This window comes from Chelmon rostratus, chromosome 17, assembly GCF_017976325.1.
Source record: "Chelmon rostratus isolate fCheRos1 chromosome 17, fCheRos1.pri, whole genome shotgun sequence".
NCBI lineage: Eukaryota > Metazoa > Chordata > Actinopteri > Chaetodontiformes > Chaetodontidae > Chelmon > Chelmon rostratus.
In genome coordinates, this window is record NC_055674.1 from 20,279,379 (window position 1) to 20,295,396 (window position 16,018).

Here is a 16,018-nt window from a genome sequence, read left to right on the forward strand (position 1 = left end):
TGCAACTAGGGGTCAAGTCTTGTGCAGATTTGGACTAACTAAGGAGACATTGACTTACCTCCTCACACTTTGGGGAACTATACCATGCTAAACAAAGCTCTGATTGATCCCCAAGATTTTCTTGGGGATCAATCAATCAGGCAGCAGCAATGAAATGGGGCCTTCGAATGGAAGCGGATGCCATTCAGGAGTGCCGTATCAAGGGGGTCAGTTACCTTACTTGCAGGTTTGGAATCCAAATTAAATGTCTGAGCAAGAGCTATGTTGACTATTCACACCTTAAAATACAAAATGGCAAACTGGAGTTACAGCTACAGCATGTGTACAAGTGGCAGGTGCAGGAAGAAGCATGAAGTAGCATAGTGTGTGTGTGTGTATACATAGCATGTGTCACACATCACATTCAAGTAACCACAACAAACAGTGACGAGCCCAACTCTTCTTTGAATACACAGATTAGTTCAACAGTATGACTTTCACAGCACATTCATTTCACCCAAACATTATCACAGCGTGGCATCTCATCATCAGACGAGGCAGCTCTGCAGACTCGCATGTTATTCAAATAGTCTTCTAACCGAAAACCAGACAAATGTGACTGGATGATTTCACCTCCAGTGAGAGGAAGTCAGAGGTCAGACCAGCACTCACTGCACTGAGAAAACAAAACCTTTACCAGAGACCTCTTCAGTTCTTAGAATACTAGTTTCAGCTGATAGGATACTGAGCAACTGAACAGCTTTCAGGTAAGGACAGATGTGGTGACGGGTTGACTATACATCATGTTGAATATACATGACTACATGTATATTAAATGTAATGTCCTATTCAGCTGAATGGAATTGTTGATGCTGATGTTGTCAGTGTGCATCTGAGTTTGTCTGGACTTTGAATAGAGATGCTTTCAGTTACAGGTGTCTGCATAGTTACCAGTGTAAACCTCATTCATTTGCTGATGATCCTCTGATACACACATTCTGTCAGCTTCATAGTAACAACCCTTGGACAGCTCTTCAATACTTACCATTAAGCAGGATTATATGGAGGGAGCCAAAGTGATCTGCAGAACAAATTCAGTCTAACTAATGCAGACTTTTCCAACTACATGCAAACGAGAAGTCTAATCCAAACTCTTGATTTATACTTATTTGGACAGCAGAGCAATTAAGAAGACATTATAATTATTAGATAATACATGAACATGTAAAGTTTTCAGAAGCCTGCAGAAATCATATTCTGTCAAAAATGTTGTTAGAATCTAGAAAAGGACTGACATTGATTTAAGATGGAGGGAATGTTGAAATTTACCACCTGTCAGTGAAAATTTGCTGTTAAGACCATAGAAATATATGTATGTTACTGATATACATACAGGGGGTGCAGAATTATTAGGCAAGTTGTATTTTTGAAGATTAATTTTATTATTGAGCAACAACTATGTTCTTAATCAACCCAAAAGACGCATAATATCAAAGCTGATTATTTCTGGAAGTTGGAGTGGGGCTTTGGGCCACCTTGCTGGCGTCTGAGTCGGAGTGGAGTTCTCTGCCCTTTACTGATCCAGCCACGGGCTCATCCATCTGGCCCATCAAGACTCACTCTCATTTCATCAGACCACAAAACCTTAGAAAAATCAGTCTTAAGATATTTCTTGGCCCAGTCTTGACGTTTTATCTTGTGTTTCTTGTTCAATGGTGGTCGTTTTTCAGCAGTCCTTACCTTGGCCATGTCCCTGAGTATTGCACACCTTTTGCTTTTGACATCCCAGTAACGTTGCAGCTCTGAAATATGGCAAAACTGGTGGCAAATGGCATCTTTGCAGCTTCACACTTGATTTTCCTCAATTCACGGGCAGTTATTTTGCGCCTTTTTCGTTCAACGCGCTTCTTGCGACCCTGTTGGCTATTTGCCATGAAACGCTTGATTGTTCTGTGATCGCGCCTCAAAAGCTTGCTAATTTCAAGACTGCTGCATCCCTCTGCAAGACATCTCACAATTTTAGACTTTTCAGAGTCCTTCAAATCTCTCTTCTGCCCCATTTTGCCAAAGGAAAGGAAGTTTCCAAATAATTATGCACACCTGATATAGGGTGTTGATGTCATTAGACCACACCCCTTCTCATCACACAGATGCACATCACCTGATATACTTAGTTGGTAGTAGGCTTTAAACCCTATACAGCCTCGAGTAGGACAGCATGCATAAAAAGGATGGTGGTCAAAATACTCATCTGCCTAATAATTCTGCACACTGTGTATGTTTATATTCATTCCTGTTTCACATACTTCAGTTAAGTTAATCAGATATAAAGCTACTGATGTTGAGCTTGTTCGTTTTATATGAAGGGAAATGTGTGTTGTTTGTTTTGTTTTACGACTGCGGGTCATTTTTTGTTCATGCAGGAAGTGTATATGATGCAGGCTGTTTGTGTTGAGAAAATCTAAATAAAATTTAAAAAGAAGATTTTGCAAAACAGATGCCGAGCTTGTAAAATACATACATTTTTATTGCTGAAACGACCCAACAAGATACAACCTTAATATTCCCCACCACAGAAAATAACATACTTACACTGATCAACTGAAGGTGCAAGCGAGCTGTCCTGTGGTACGCCATGACAGGGACTGCAGTTATACTGGTCTTATCAGGTCAGTATGAGTCATTCATTTCCACAAACTTGATCAAATGTCTCACATTGATTTTACTGTGAGTTCACGTCAGAGACGTTGCGTTGAGTCTACAGTAAACATGCAGAACAGAAATGAGCTTGTCCTTTATTTGCCTTTCTTGTCTCTGCCATATTGAATTCACACTCACATTTAATGAGTTATTCATCATACGGCTCACGCCCAGATGTTTGTGAGGGGTCACAGACTGTGTAAAGTGATTTATCACTGAATGCATCAAAATAATTACCTTTATCTTTACTGCAGGACTGTGTTTCCTACCTCCCTGTTTTCCTCGTCTTTACATCCTCGTTGAAAATCCAAAGAACTGGTCTGAAGCTCAGAACTACTGCAAGTGGAAGTACACTGACCTGGCCTCTGTGCACAATGAGCAAGACTTGGCTCAGCTCAATGAACTTTTAGAAGGGAAGCTCAACACCTGGATCGGACTGCAGGCTGACGCCGAGGCTTGGAAGTGGTCTTTGCAAAAACCAGGATTCTATGGTGAAGGAGAGGCTGGGTTCAGGATGTGGAATGCTGATGAACCCAATGGTGGTCCAGCATACTACAAACTATGTGCAGCAATGTATTACAGCAGTGGATGGGTGGATGCCATTTGCTCGTGGTCTTTGAAATTTATTTGCTACAACGGTAAAAACAGCCACACTAGCAGCTGTGTGAGGGTTTAGTTGGGCACAACAGTGCCCTGTGCTAAATGCTTACATTGGCAGTACTAGCATGTTGATGTTTAGCAGGTTTAGAGTTCGCATTCATCCTTTTACAGGCCCAGTGTGTAGGAATTACGGGTATCTGTTGGCAGAAATGGACTGCAGTATTAAAAGCTGTTCGTTCATTGCTGTGTTTTTGTTACCTTAGAATGAGCTGTGCACGCTTACAAAGGGGGTCCACGGAGTCCACCATGTTGTAGCACCATGTAGCACGTCACCTACAGATGCCACAGAATCCTGCACGCTGGTCCTTCAAGCCCAATGCTCCTGTTGTGCGACAGCTCAGTCAAGGCTCTGCTGCAGTTTCAGTGTCCGCAGGAAACATTTCAGAAGCCTCTATTCTTGTCTGAGCTTCAGCAGCCACACTTTATGTTCATGTTTTACAAGCACAAAGACATATTTGCAGCTCGTTTAAGTGTTGTGACTTATACTTTGTGGCTCTATGGATCCACACTGGCCTTAAAGTTAGGTTAAGGGATCGCCAAAGTTACCACAATTCATCCTGAGAGAAACGTTAGTGTGCGTATCAGATTTCATCAAATCCATCCAACAGTTGACGAGATATCATCACTGTCACTCTAACAGTAGTAGAGTAATTTAGATAACCCTGTGACCTTGTAATGTTAAACTGAGGTGAGGCGTGTAGTTGTAATTATGATGTCTTTATATGTTGGTACTTTGCAAGTGACAAGATACCTGTGTTTTGAATAAGTTGCACTAACAGTTGTGGCAAAACTAACCTTGTTCAGATATTCATTTTCATGCAGCATCATTTATTCCAGCACTATTCAAATATTTTCAGGCACGGGAGGAACAAACGACACTTCATCGAGCTTCATCTTCGTCGCTGAGCTTAAGACCTGGGAGGAGGCTCAGAGCTACTGCAGGGAGCACTACACTGACCTGGCCAGTGTGAGGAACCAAGCCGAGAATGACCAGATAAGGAAGATGACCAAAGACAACGCATATACATGGATCGGCCTCTACAGAGACTCATGGAAGTGGTCAGATGGGAGCACACATTCATTCGCTAACTGGGCGACCAATGCACCATCCGTCACATACTCCCACTCTTGTGCCGTTTCAAACTTTGGCAAATGGCAGAACGCGGACTGCAACATGCCGCGGAACTTTGTATGTTACAGTGGTGAGTTCTGATTTCACACTGTCAGCTGTTCCTTCTAACAATTCAATATTTAAAGAAATGTATGATTAACATTTTTATTTATTGGCATGCTTTTATGTAATCAAAAAATATATTGTTGCATGCCCCATGTAGCCTTCTCACATAGAAGTTAGTTTACATAAAGCCCTAAAAAAGTAACCATACAGCCAACTCACAACAACCTGTTTCACAGGCCTGAATGTGACAAATCAATGTCTGTGTGGGGCATTTATTTAAACAAAAAGCATCCTGCAAAATAATTAATCTTGTTCTCGCCAATATTTCTTCAAGTCTCATATAGCCTGTTTCACAGTCCCGAATATGACAACTCAGTGGTTGCGTGGGATGATAATAATAATAATATAATGATAATAAAAAATAAAAGTAAAATTTCCTTGATCTGCACATACAACCCTAAGAATTACAAATAAACTTTCCAGTCAAGCAAAACTTACATGCAGCACATTTCATGTCCCTAAACATGAATCTATGTTGGCATGCCGTTTAGCCCCATACAGCAGACTGGCCTATTTCCTCCTGACGGAGGGAAGATGCTTGTCTGTGAGACGTGATCTGTGAGAGGATTTCTCGAGCTTCATCACAGAAAACATTTGCTCACACTAATAAGTGTTCCCAAACATGCTCCGAACACGGGCAGCCCGGAGGTGGAGCTAAAATTTAGAAAAAGAGAAATTAAACTGATATGTGGGCCGGATCAGAACTTGCAAGTGGCTGGATTTGGCCCGTGAGCCTTGAGTCTGGATGGGAGGAACAAAGCAGACAGACGAAGACCTGGTATGGGATCTGGGATTTTAAACGGGAATAAATCACTGTTGTCAACAAGAAGGCTGGTTTCATGGAGGAAGATGAGATGACTTGCTATCAGGCACAGTAACTCAGAGAAACATTTTAAGCAGCATGTTGGAATCAAGAAAGAAGGCGTAAAAAAAATCTGAAATATAACGTGCAAAAGTTTTGTACAACAAATTGTACCAATGGAAGGAGGGCAATTAAGTATTTTAGTGGGTTGGAGGCGGCGTGGTCCCAACTCATTAGTAGGATGTAACGATGTAGTAATGCAGTGAGTAATAATGTCGCGTGTTGGCAGGCTTCACGGCTGGTGTGGTCCCATCACCTCTGGATGCAGTTCAGGTTCACATTTACTACATGACAGTGTTGCTCTTCCCTTATATGAAACAGTTCCCACTGTGAGGAGGCAGGTGGTGCGGGTGGCGCTGAAGAAAACAGACGCCTCTGTGGACATGGAGGAGCTGAAGGACGACATCTTGCAGAAGGTAATGATGTTTGAGCATGATGCCAAAAGACTACACATTTGATTCAAGTTGAGCTGAAATTCAATTAAAATTCATTGTTTTTGCCAAGAAAACCATATACAGTGAATATCCCTCATGTTGATTTGGACTACTTATTTGGTCAAACTATAAATATACCACTAAAATTAGTTTGTAATATTACTTAAATTCCATTCTGGTGTCTGCTGTTGGCTGCTTTTTAGTCTCATCTGTGATTTCAGCGCTCTCGCCATTATCATCCATGTGTGACCTGTATCTTATTTCACTTGACGATTTGAATCACAACCTAACATATGGAATCTTCCTGCACTCCACTTTCTTGTGTTTCTCAGTTAAACCAGAGACTGAAGGATCACAATGTGGGTGAAGACATGAAACTGAGATGGGTGGAGCAGCCTGATGGAAAGGTCTTCCACAAGAAAGACACAGACAAGAAGAAGACTAACTACTGAAGTCACCAGTGATGCTGTAAATCATCACACTACGCTCTTTTTAAGTGCACGGATGCTTTCGGTTGTAGGCTCAGCATCCAGCATCCTCATTTCCCCGTACCCATGATGATCATTTCCCTGTTCAGAGTGTGAAAACGACTCTGGAGCTTTGTTAAGACTGTGAAAATATCTCTGCTGAAAGCCTGTGTTACAATCATGGGAATGTAGAGTTTGAAAGACATCATGTCCACTAACGTCATAACAGTGCTCTACTAAAAAGTTGGTACCAAATAAAGTTAATGATGAATTTCATCTTTTTTGGATCGGAAAATTTGGAATAGAACATATTTTTGTGAAATCATAGCCACTACCTACGAACCACAACCTTTAACTTAACCTAAATGTAACCTTAGCCCAGTCCCTGAAACAAATATATGCTTTTCCAAGAGAAATGGACAAATTATCTTTTTATTTGTTGAAGAAAAAGGCACGTCAGCGTGCTTGGAACCAACCATAATTGCTACGCCTTTTATATGACTGGGAATTGTGTTTTCCCGACAATGTGACTGTGTTAGCAGATTTATAAGCATGAATACTACACGGCCACTCACACACACTATGCAAATAACTACCAATTGATCAAATCCTCTCTTTCATTCATTGTCTTTATTCATTGTATTTTACTATATTTTTGACTATTTCATTCATGATATATATTTTTTTACTTTCACTTTTTACGTTTACTTCTGTGGATATTCTCTATTACTTCTATGTGTTGGAAAATAAAGCCATGACTCTGCTGTTGTCATCTCTTAACAGAGCATGTTCAATGACTTGTCACGCTTCATGCCATGGCAGTGGCCAACCCACTCTTCTTTGAAGACACTAATGTTGACTGTGTGCACCGACAGTACTTTTGTAACACATTTACATACATTTTTCCAGTCAAAAGCCAGTCCTGTTGTTCCTTCAGGCCTGTTAATCCAACCATGATTTGTTATTCAAATAGTTTTCTAACCAAGAGCTAAACAAATATTCTTGGATGGTTGAAAATCTTCCCGATGGAGCCAGTAGGGGACTATATTAAAACCATTATAAAAGTTCAAAATAAAAACGTATTTCCACAGCAGCATTCTAATTTCTATTTATGTATGTGTTATTTGATTGAAACAACAACTTGAAAATGTAGTGAACATCAAAAACTTAAAGTCTCTTGAGGTCACCTGGGATATGGCTCACAAATAAGAGGGTGCAACTAGGGGTCAAAATAAAATACAAAATGGCAAACTGGAGTTACAGCTACAGCATGTGTACAAGTGGCAGGTGCAGGATCAGCTGCTTATCACAGGGCTGCAGTGGTGTGAGGAGAGGGAGATTAATTCAAGACTGATTCCACACACGTGCACAGACGGCGATGTGATCCGAGTGATGTACGAGAAAAAGACGGACTCTACCGACATGCATGATTGAAAACCTGTAGTGTTTTCTGACATCTTGCAATAAATGTTAATAAACAATGAATATTGGAAAGTACTGTATGCCTATACTTAAATCACTGTAGTTTTCACATAATGAGATACAGATTGATAAAACTGTTCATATTTGTAACAGACTAATACCCTGAGACAATAATTGTAGGTGATCTCAACATAAATTGGGATGATAAACAAAGCAGAAAGAATCTTAAGCAAATTATGGATGCGCATAATTTAACACAACTTGTTGAAAAACACCTCTCAAACCAGAATTGACCTCTTATTCACAAATAACAGAGACAGAATAAGTAAAATCCACATTCTAACCGGTATCTCAGATCATAACTTTATTTTGTTCTCAAGGAAACTAAGGAAAAATTGCTCTCTGAACACTTCCAAAACAATGTCCCCTCCCAATGATTACATTCCCAAACACATGCAACAGCACTTTGGGGATGAAATACAAAGGACAGATTGGCAAGTTATCCTCTCCTCTAAAAATACAGAGGAAAACTGCAGGTTGTTTTTAGATAAGATCTCAGAGATAAAATCTGCTTTCGGCAGAAGGGGACGAAAAAGAGCAAAAAACACAAATCACCTTCCTTGGTTAGACTAAAACTGCAGAGCTATGATGAAGAAAAGAGACTCACTCCTCAAGCAGAGTCTCAGGTCTGGGCTGCTTGTTGACAGACAGAAATTTACCCATGCACGTAACAAGGTAACACAGCTACTAAGAAGGACCAAAGCTAATTTTTTTATGAATGCTATTGAAGGGGCCAAAGGGAATGGCAGGAAAGACTGGCAATTATTAAATAAGTTACTAGACAAAGAAAACAAAGAGGTGAGCACTACGTTAGCATTGAAAATTTGCAATATCCTGGTCAATGACTCTGCAGTATTGGCCCAAACTTTTAACCAATATTTCTTAGACAGTGTAAATGACATAACAAAGCTCTTTGCCCCCTCCAATGTTCTTCCCAGACCAATCATAAGTGACCATCCTATTTTTAACGTAAAGCAAATCTCTGAACATGAGGTGAAGAAGATTATTTCTGCTCTGAAATGTTCCAACGCAAGGATGTATCTGACTTGGACACCAACTTCATCAAAACATACTCTGACGCACTGATAAAACCGATAACCATCTTAGTAAATCAGTCAGTCACCTCAAGGGAAGTACCACCATCCTGGAACAGTGACACCCATTTTTAAATCAGGCGACAAAACATCAGTCACCAACTATCGTCCAATCAGTATTCTCCCAGTGTTATCCAAAGTGCTTGAAAAATGGGTATTGAAACTACTAATTGAACATCTAGATAAGGGATTTAACCCACTCCACCCGTTGCAATTTGGTTTTCATCCCCACCATTCCACTGAGTAAGCTGTGTGTTTTTAGAAAAAGTAAAACGTATGTTGGATAAAACATTGCATGTGGGTGCTGTGTTCCTAGACCTCAGAAAGGCATTTGACACAGTAGACCACCAAGTCCTCCTGAGAAAACTAACATATTTTAACTTTTCAGCTGAAACTATGGAATGGTTTGACTCATATCTGTCTAATAGGGAACAGTGTGTCATGGTAAATCCCCCTCTCTTAAAAACACAGTTGGTGTCCCACAAGGATCGATCCTTGGACAAGGGGCTTCTGACTCTTTGTTCTTTGATCCCGACCTGGAGAAGATCTTTGGATGTGGGCTCCCCCACTCTGTTTGACATATATTGTTTTGTGCGATGACAAAAATGATTATTAATTATCAGCAGTTACCCATCACATATGTTGTGGCTATTGTCGTACCCTGGTTGAGAATGATGACAGCAAACAAGTCTTCCCTTGCCGTTTGAAAGCAAGGACTTGGTAGAAAGGATGAAGTTTTGGTGTATTCTCAATGCAAGTGATGTCTTTTTACTGCTCTTCTCACACACACGAGAATTGTATCTACTTTATTTGCTTATGCATGAGTACAACTCCTTTCTCTCTGTCTCCTGTCAGTGATCCTGGGAGGAGATCACACATCATGGCATCATTGTTTAGCTCAGACAGTGCTGCTCTCTTAGTTGGGAGACAATTTGAATAATTTGTCTGGCTTACAAGTTACTTTAGAGAGCTGCCTACAGTATTGTGATGTTGTGAAAATGTTAAAAAAAAAAAAAAAAAAAAGCACAAAGGTAACCACATGATTTAAATGAATTAATGCAGGTAGGACCAGGATCCTGACATGAAAAAAATAGTCTGAAGTGGAACATTTTAAAAGTGCTCTTGAACTGCTACATCACTGAGCAGATCAAATTTGGTGACTTAAAGCTGCTCTATCCAATATTATATATTGTGGATGAACAGCAACAAACCGGGAAACATTCAAAGTAAAGGAAAAACAGCAAACAAACATGGAAGGAGCAAGTACAAGATGAAAATACTCAGGGAGCGAACAACAAACACTTCAATTCATCCAACTTTACTGGTCACAGAAAGGTTTCTTCAAGGATTCAGCTAGTAAACTTTAGAAATGTCAGTTCATGGTTACTCAGCCAGTTTTGTCCCAACAAATAATGGACCCCATTGTTGCTTTTCTCATCAGTTTGACCATTAAATACCTGCGACTGGATTAATATTATCTCAATTCATGCTACTACTTTTTATCTGGTATGATGTAATGAATGAGCCACTGGATTCACTTTACACTGATGGTGAGTCTTTGTGAAATATCTGGCTCCAGTCCCATAAATTATCAGAAAGGATTTATCAAAAGACGCCACATTAATTCAACCGTGTTTCTGACACCCTTTACACAGGATCAGGTATTACCACTGACCAGATCAGTAATGGAAACAGTAAACAGGGAACTGGCCTGTCGTCAGGCTATAGCTGCTTTTTATCTGCACCATCCAATACTGTTTGCACCCACCATGTGTTCTTAAGAGCTTCTGTAACAGTGAATTTCTCCATTGTGAGATCATCTTATCAAATGTTGTTCACCTTAAAATATCAAAAACCAAAACCATTTCATGTCTGGATACCAGAAATGTTACTGAGAACATGTATTTACTTCATTTCTATACATTTGTTCGCATTTCCACGGGTACAGAGTGTCTTTTCCTGCTTTTGGGATCTTTTAAGACGTTCCCCTTTGCTACATTACCTGCACATATTTTTTCAGTGTGTAGTGTAGAACAGTTCACTTCCTCAGTTGCAAAGGTATCAGCAGCACTTAATAAAGTAATTTCCATTTTCTTTTTTCTCAGTTGTATTTAGAAAGATATGCCATCAACAGCAACAATGGCAGGGCTGATGTCTTTACATAAATACATTAAAATAAGCTAATATCGACAATTTTTAGAGATTTTTTATTGTTTGAATTAATATATTGTGTCAATGTACTACTTGGGTTCAACGAGCAGTGAAAATATGGGATTAGTGAATTAAAGACTGTTAGTGATCGATGTCGAAATATGTTTACATGCCAGTTTTACCAAACACAATACAAAAATACAGTGAAGCTATCCCCGCGCTTCAGCTTTTTCGGACAGCTCCTGAATGTAGCATACCTCCGCGCCGTGACCCGGATGAAGTTCTGTTCAACTTTATATCCCACAATTCCTTTCTCCCCCTTCCTCTTTCCCTACTGCAGCAATGTCTAAGAGAGGTATGATATCCACCTTGTCACATCCACATTCATCTGCCGGTTTTTATGCCCTGGAACATTTTGTAATGTCGACTGTGTATGAAATATCGGTGAAGACAATATATCTACATGATTAGTTTGAAATTTATGGAAACCGTTTACAATTAAAGAGCGATAGCGATTTTTGTGGCTAGCTGGCGGAAGCCATGTTTCGCTGTCAGCGCCATGTAAGCATGAAGCAAGTAAAGGCAGAGGCCGAAAAGCTTGATTTGCTTTCTGCTGTGAACTTCAGATAGGTTAAGTTGTGATACGTGTAATATTGTATAATTTAATATACTTAAACGTTTGAGTCATTGCGTCAAATTGCTTCAGTGATGTGAATTGGTCTGGGTTAGCTACGGCTAATCGAGAAAGCTAGGCAGAGCCGGTACACGGGCTAGTGCGGCTAGTGGGTATCTTGAAGTTGGCATTGATTTCATTTGTGAATACACGTCGTCAGCCAAAGAGTTTTGTGAACTGTGAGCTACAAAGTAACGCTAGCTTTCAGATATTACACACATGTAACGTTATCCCACAGTTAGAAATTGTCCTTAGACTGGTAAGTGTTTATTGAATTCCTCCGGCTCCGTAACTGGGGAAAATGGCAACGTGTGCTGTGAAGCAGCTTATTCGAGCATCAACTTCTTAAATGTTTACCAAACGTTTTTCACTCAGCTCTTAAGTTTCGTGACTGTGTAAGCCAGGTGCGTGCATTTTGAGTAAGTAAAGTCAGTAAAATGGCATTTCATACAAGAATGCTAGCACATTTTTGTGATCTGGTCTTTCTAGTATACAGTACTGGAAGACTCGTGTTTGCGAAGACCCTCAGTCCTTAAATAGAGGTCTTGTAATCTGCAAGCTGTCATAACCGAATAACTTGTTAATAGTATTGAATTGTGAAAAATGGGTGTACTGGAAGTAGCCATGTGTGTTGTCACAGGCAGATTAGAACAATGAATCATTATATTTGGTGATTTTGACGTTCTTTCATGGGCTGAGAGAAGCCTGTTTTTTTTCCCTCGCTAATGAAATCTTGATGTTTGAGATGAGTTTTGACAATTCTTTGATGGTTTGTTTAAAATACCACAGTAACTATCAGGTGTTTGACAGTGTCTGGTTCATATGTGTTAAAGTGGCTACACTTGATGGTCAGTCCGGGGTGTTTGGGCTTGTGTTATGTGGTGTCATAAACACAACACAAAGGGTTCATCATGGAAGAAGCACAAGTGAAATTGAATGCATTGTGTGTTCCTGTCCTCTTTTAGGACGTGGTGGTTCTTCTGGAGCCAAGTTCCGCATCTCACTGGGTCTCCCAGTGGGAGCGGTCATCAACTGCGCCGACAACACAGGTACGTCTCGACTCACCCACTGCATTCTCATGGCTCTGATTAGGTTTTGTAGAGATGATATGAACATGGAAAATGCTTATGCCGATGTTACCTTTCCTGCACATATTCGTGGGGAAGTCTGTTATTGAGACTGAATTGGGCAGGAAACGTTGCATGTTTCCCATGGATTATATTAGAAATTACTGGTAGTTTCCTGATCGTGATAGCTAAAGTAAGTTTTAGCATTCTGAGAAATTTTCTTTGAGTTAAATGACAAGATCATAACCACTTTCCACATCTGTACACAGAACATGTAGCAGGAGCCATCAGGTTCCAGTGAAGTTACTGCTCCTGGCCACGACGTAGTCCAGTGCATGATTAAATTGACCAGTGAGCTGGAGATTTACTGGCAGGCTACCTGTTTGCCTTTCTTCCAGTCTTTCTGCAGAGATCAAGGGTCAAGGGTGGAAATGTCTTGAACAAAAACAAACCCCAAATTTAATCTGGTGCGCTGTTAGACCCTCGACCCCTTCAAAAAGCACTTGCTTTGTCTGCTCAGTGGCTGGGTGAGTTGTCGTAGAAGGGAACATTGACCTCATCACTGTGGGTGAGATGGCAGCGATGCACTGTGGCTGACTGATCTCAATCAGTGATGAGACAAACTGTGTTATTTCAAAATCGGAAGTATGAATATCAGTGTTCTGTAGAAGCTCTTATCCCAATTTCATGTTGACCTCCCCTTCTCCCATGCTGTCCCCTTTCTCATGTTGGTGTCTTCCTTCAGGTGCCAAGAACCTGTACATCATCTCTGTGAAGGGCATCAAGGGGCGTCTGAACCGTCTGCCTGCTGCAGGAGTCGGTGACATGGTCATGGCCACAGTCAAGAAAGGCAAACCAGAGCTCAGGAAGAAGGGTGAGTGTCAGTCTGTCATGCTCACTGTACAGTTGTCTTGACAGTAGGGTCATTAACACGGGAAATAATAGGTTTGTTGTATTTGGCTGTTTTTATTGGTGTGTGTACTGACCTCCTGCTCATAATTGAGAGCAGCTTGGTAGGTATTTTTCTTGAGCCATGTTAGAGGTTTTCTGTAATTTAGTCCTTTTCATGGATTATTAACTGCATGATCATGTAGGCTAGGAAGTCAACATGTTAATGCTGGCTTTTTTTTGTGAGTGGAACAACCCAAATATATAGGATAGACACTAAGATATCGCTCCCGTACCAAATCTCTACTAATGGACACACTTTAGCATTGTACAGCATATAACGTCATATTGCCCAACCCTACACTGCTTAGGTGCTCGTGGACGACAGTAATATTGGGTGCTCTTGCAAACTACACATCTCTGCATTTAAGTTTCGCTAATCTTCAGTGACTGCAGACACTAGGTCAGGGAGTGTTGAGTGATTGGTTGACTTACGTTATACTGAAGTGCAGCAGTGTTTTCCAAATGTCTGTATTTGAAACAAGAATCATTGACAGTGTAACATGAGTTTCACTGTTGGAACTGGAGATAAGACACGGCAGTGAAGAGAAGTGGCAGCTGAAACGAGCATTCAAGTAATCAGTTACCACTCCAGTTGAAAAACTGTTGACATTTAGTGAATGTCCACATTGTTTTTTTTAATTTTGAGCTGAGTGTGAGGGCCACTTAGTTTTACAGCTAAATTTAAGTGAACTAATTGTTTCTCCTGCCAGTCTGTGTTGCACTGACCACGTCTGTTTTCCACCCAAGATAAAATATTGGTTAATACAGATTGTGTTTTGTGGCTTCGTTTCAACTTGATTAATCACGCTCCATCTGTCCACAGTGCATCCTGCGGTGGTGATACGGCAGCGGAAATCATATCGGCGAAAAGATGGCGTTTTTCTCTACTTTGAAGACAATGCAGGTGTCATAGTAAACAACAAAGGAGAAATGAAAGGTGGGTTTCTCATGCAGTCATTTGCACAGGAAATAGATTTGATTTTTTTTTTTAGCTTTTGTATTGGTGTGTCCTGACCTGCTCACAAAGCAGCTTGGTAGATATTTTGTAGATGTTTTGTAATTTAGCCCTTTTCAAGCATCAGCTGCATGATCATGTACTGTGACTGCAGAGCAGGCCATCCTCTGTTTTACAGTGAAATAGGTTGTGATTGAAATATATCTTACCAATTCTCACCTCCTCAACAATATTCTTGCTGAAATCTGGAATCCTGCAGCACAGTTATGGTCTGTAGGCGTGTGCTGAGTAACATTCCAAGTTTATCCAAAGGTTTGTTCTACAAAGTGGCATCAGCGTTTACTTGCCTAGCCAGGACATGAGCGTCACTTTAGTAACAAACCTCAGTGTTTCTCAATGCGATGCTCAGGTGGTAGGTTACCAAGAAGATACTTCCCCTTCAAAAAGCACTTGCTGTGTCTGCTCAGTGGCTGGGTGAGTTGTCGTAGAAGGGAACATTGACCTCATCACTGTGGGTGAGATGGCAGCGACACACTGTGGCTGACTGATCTCAATCAGTGATGAGACACCTCTAACCTGTTCAATACAAACCAAGGCTAGGAAGTCAACATGCTAATGAGTGTGTTAATAATACTTTATTTTGTCAAGTATTTTATTTACTAGTACATTGATCAGTGTCAGGAAGGTCCACTAATGATTTGTGCCTAGACCCAAAAAACAAAACCCCTTCCCATTAATATTATGTTAGTAGCTTCAAGTGCAGCAGTCTGTTGTCCTCGTTTTCACTTGTTTTCCAACAAAGCATGCAGTGTTGGAGCTAAAATAACTATGCTTTTCTTGTCTGTATCTGCAGGTTCAGCCATCACAGGCCCAGTGGCCAAAGAGTGCGCTGACCTTTGGCCCAGGATTGCCTCCAACGCTGGCAGCATAGCCTGAGCTGGACCCTGCACTTCTGTTTGTTTTCAATAAAACCTGTTGGTAATCAAGCCTCACGTCTCGGTGTTTTCATTTAGGTAGAGGAGCCAATATTTTATTTACAATATTCTGATACTGTTATGGGAGCATTTCTGATGGATTATACAAAGAAATGCACATTTGGACAAATGCCCTTCTTCAAGCTGATCATCTTGTTTGGTTTTGAAAAGCAACAGTTACCCTTCACATAGATTTTTGATGCTGAGGTATTCATTAGTATTGATCAGTTGCATGGCTGTGGACATCTGGCTGGATGTATGCATTGCTAACATGTACGGAGATAAATGTGAACTCAACATGACTGATGTTCTGGTTGACATATTGTCTATAA

General features: G+C 40.6%; 2 protein-coding genes across 2 annotated transcripts; both read left to right on the forward strand.

Moving 5' to 3' along the window:
- The first annotated feature begins 2,566 nt into the window (after positions 1-2,566).
- Positions 2,567-6,853, forward strand: LOC121620458 (lymphocyte antigen 75-like). Its single transcript, XM_041956499.1, has 5 exons — positions 2,567-2,648; positions 2,934-3,317; positions 4,197-4,541; positions 5,760-5,854; positions 6,205-6,853. The coding sequence occupies exons 1-5, from the start codon at positions 2,615-2,617 to the stop codon at positions 6,322-6,324; spliced, it is 978 nt and encodes a 325-aa protein (XP_041812433.1). The 5' UTR covers positions 2,567-2,614; the 3' UTR covers positions 6,325-6,853.
- A 4,528-nt stretch (positions 6,854-11,381) lies between these two features.
- rpl23 (ribosomal protein L23) lies at positions 11,382-15,698 on the forward strand. The gene is made up of 5 exons (XM_041956457.1): positions 11,382-11,421; positions 12,705-12,788; positions 13,552-13,680; positions 14,581-14,694; positions 15,566-15,698. The coding sequence occupies exons 1-5, from the start codon at positions 11,409-11,411 to the stop codon at positions 15,646-15,648; spliced, it is 423 nt and encodes a 140-aa protein (XP_041812391.1). The 5' UTR covers positions 11,382-11,408; the 3' UTR covers positions 15,649-15,698.
- The last annotated feature ends 320 nt before the right edge of the window (positions 15,699-16,018 follow it).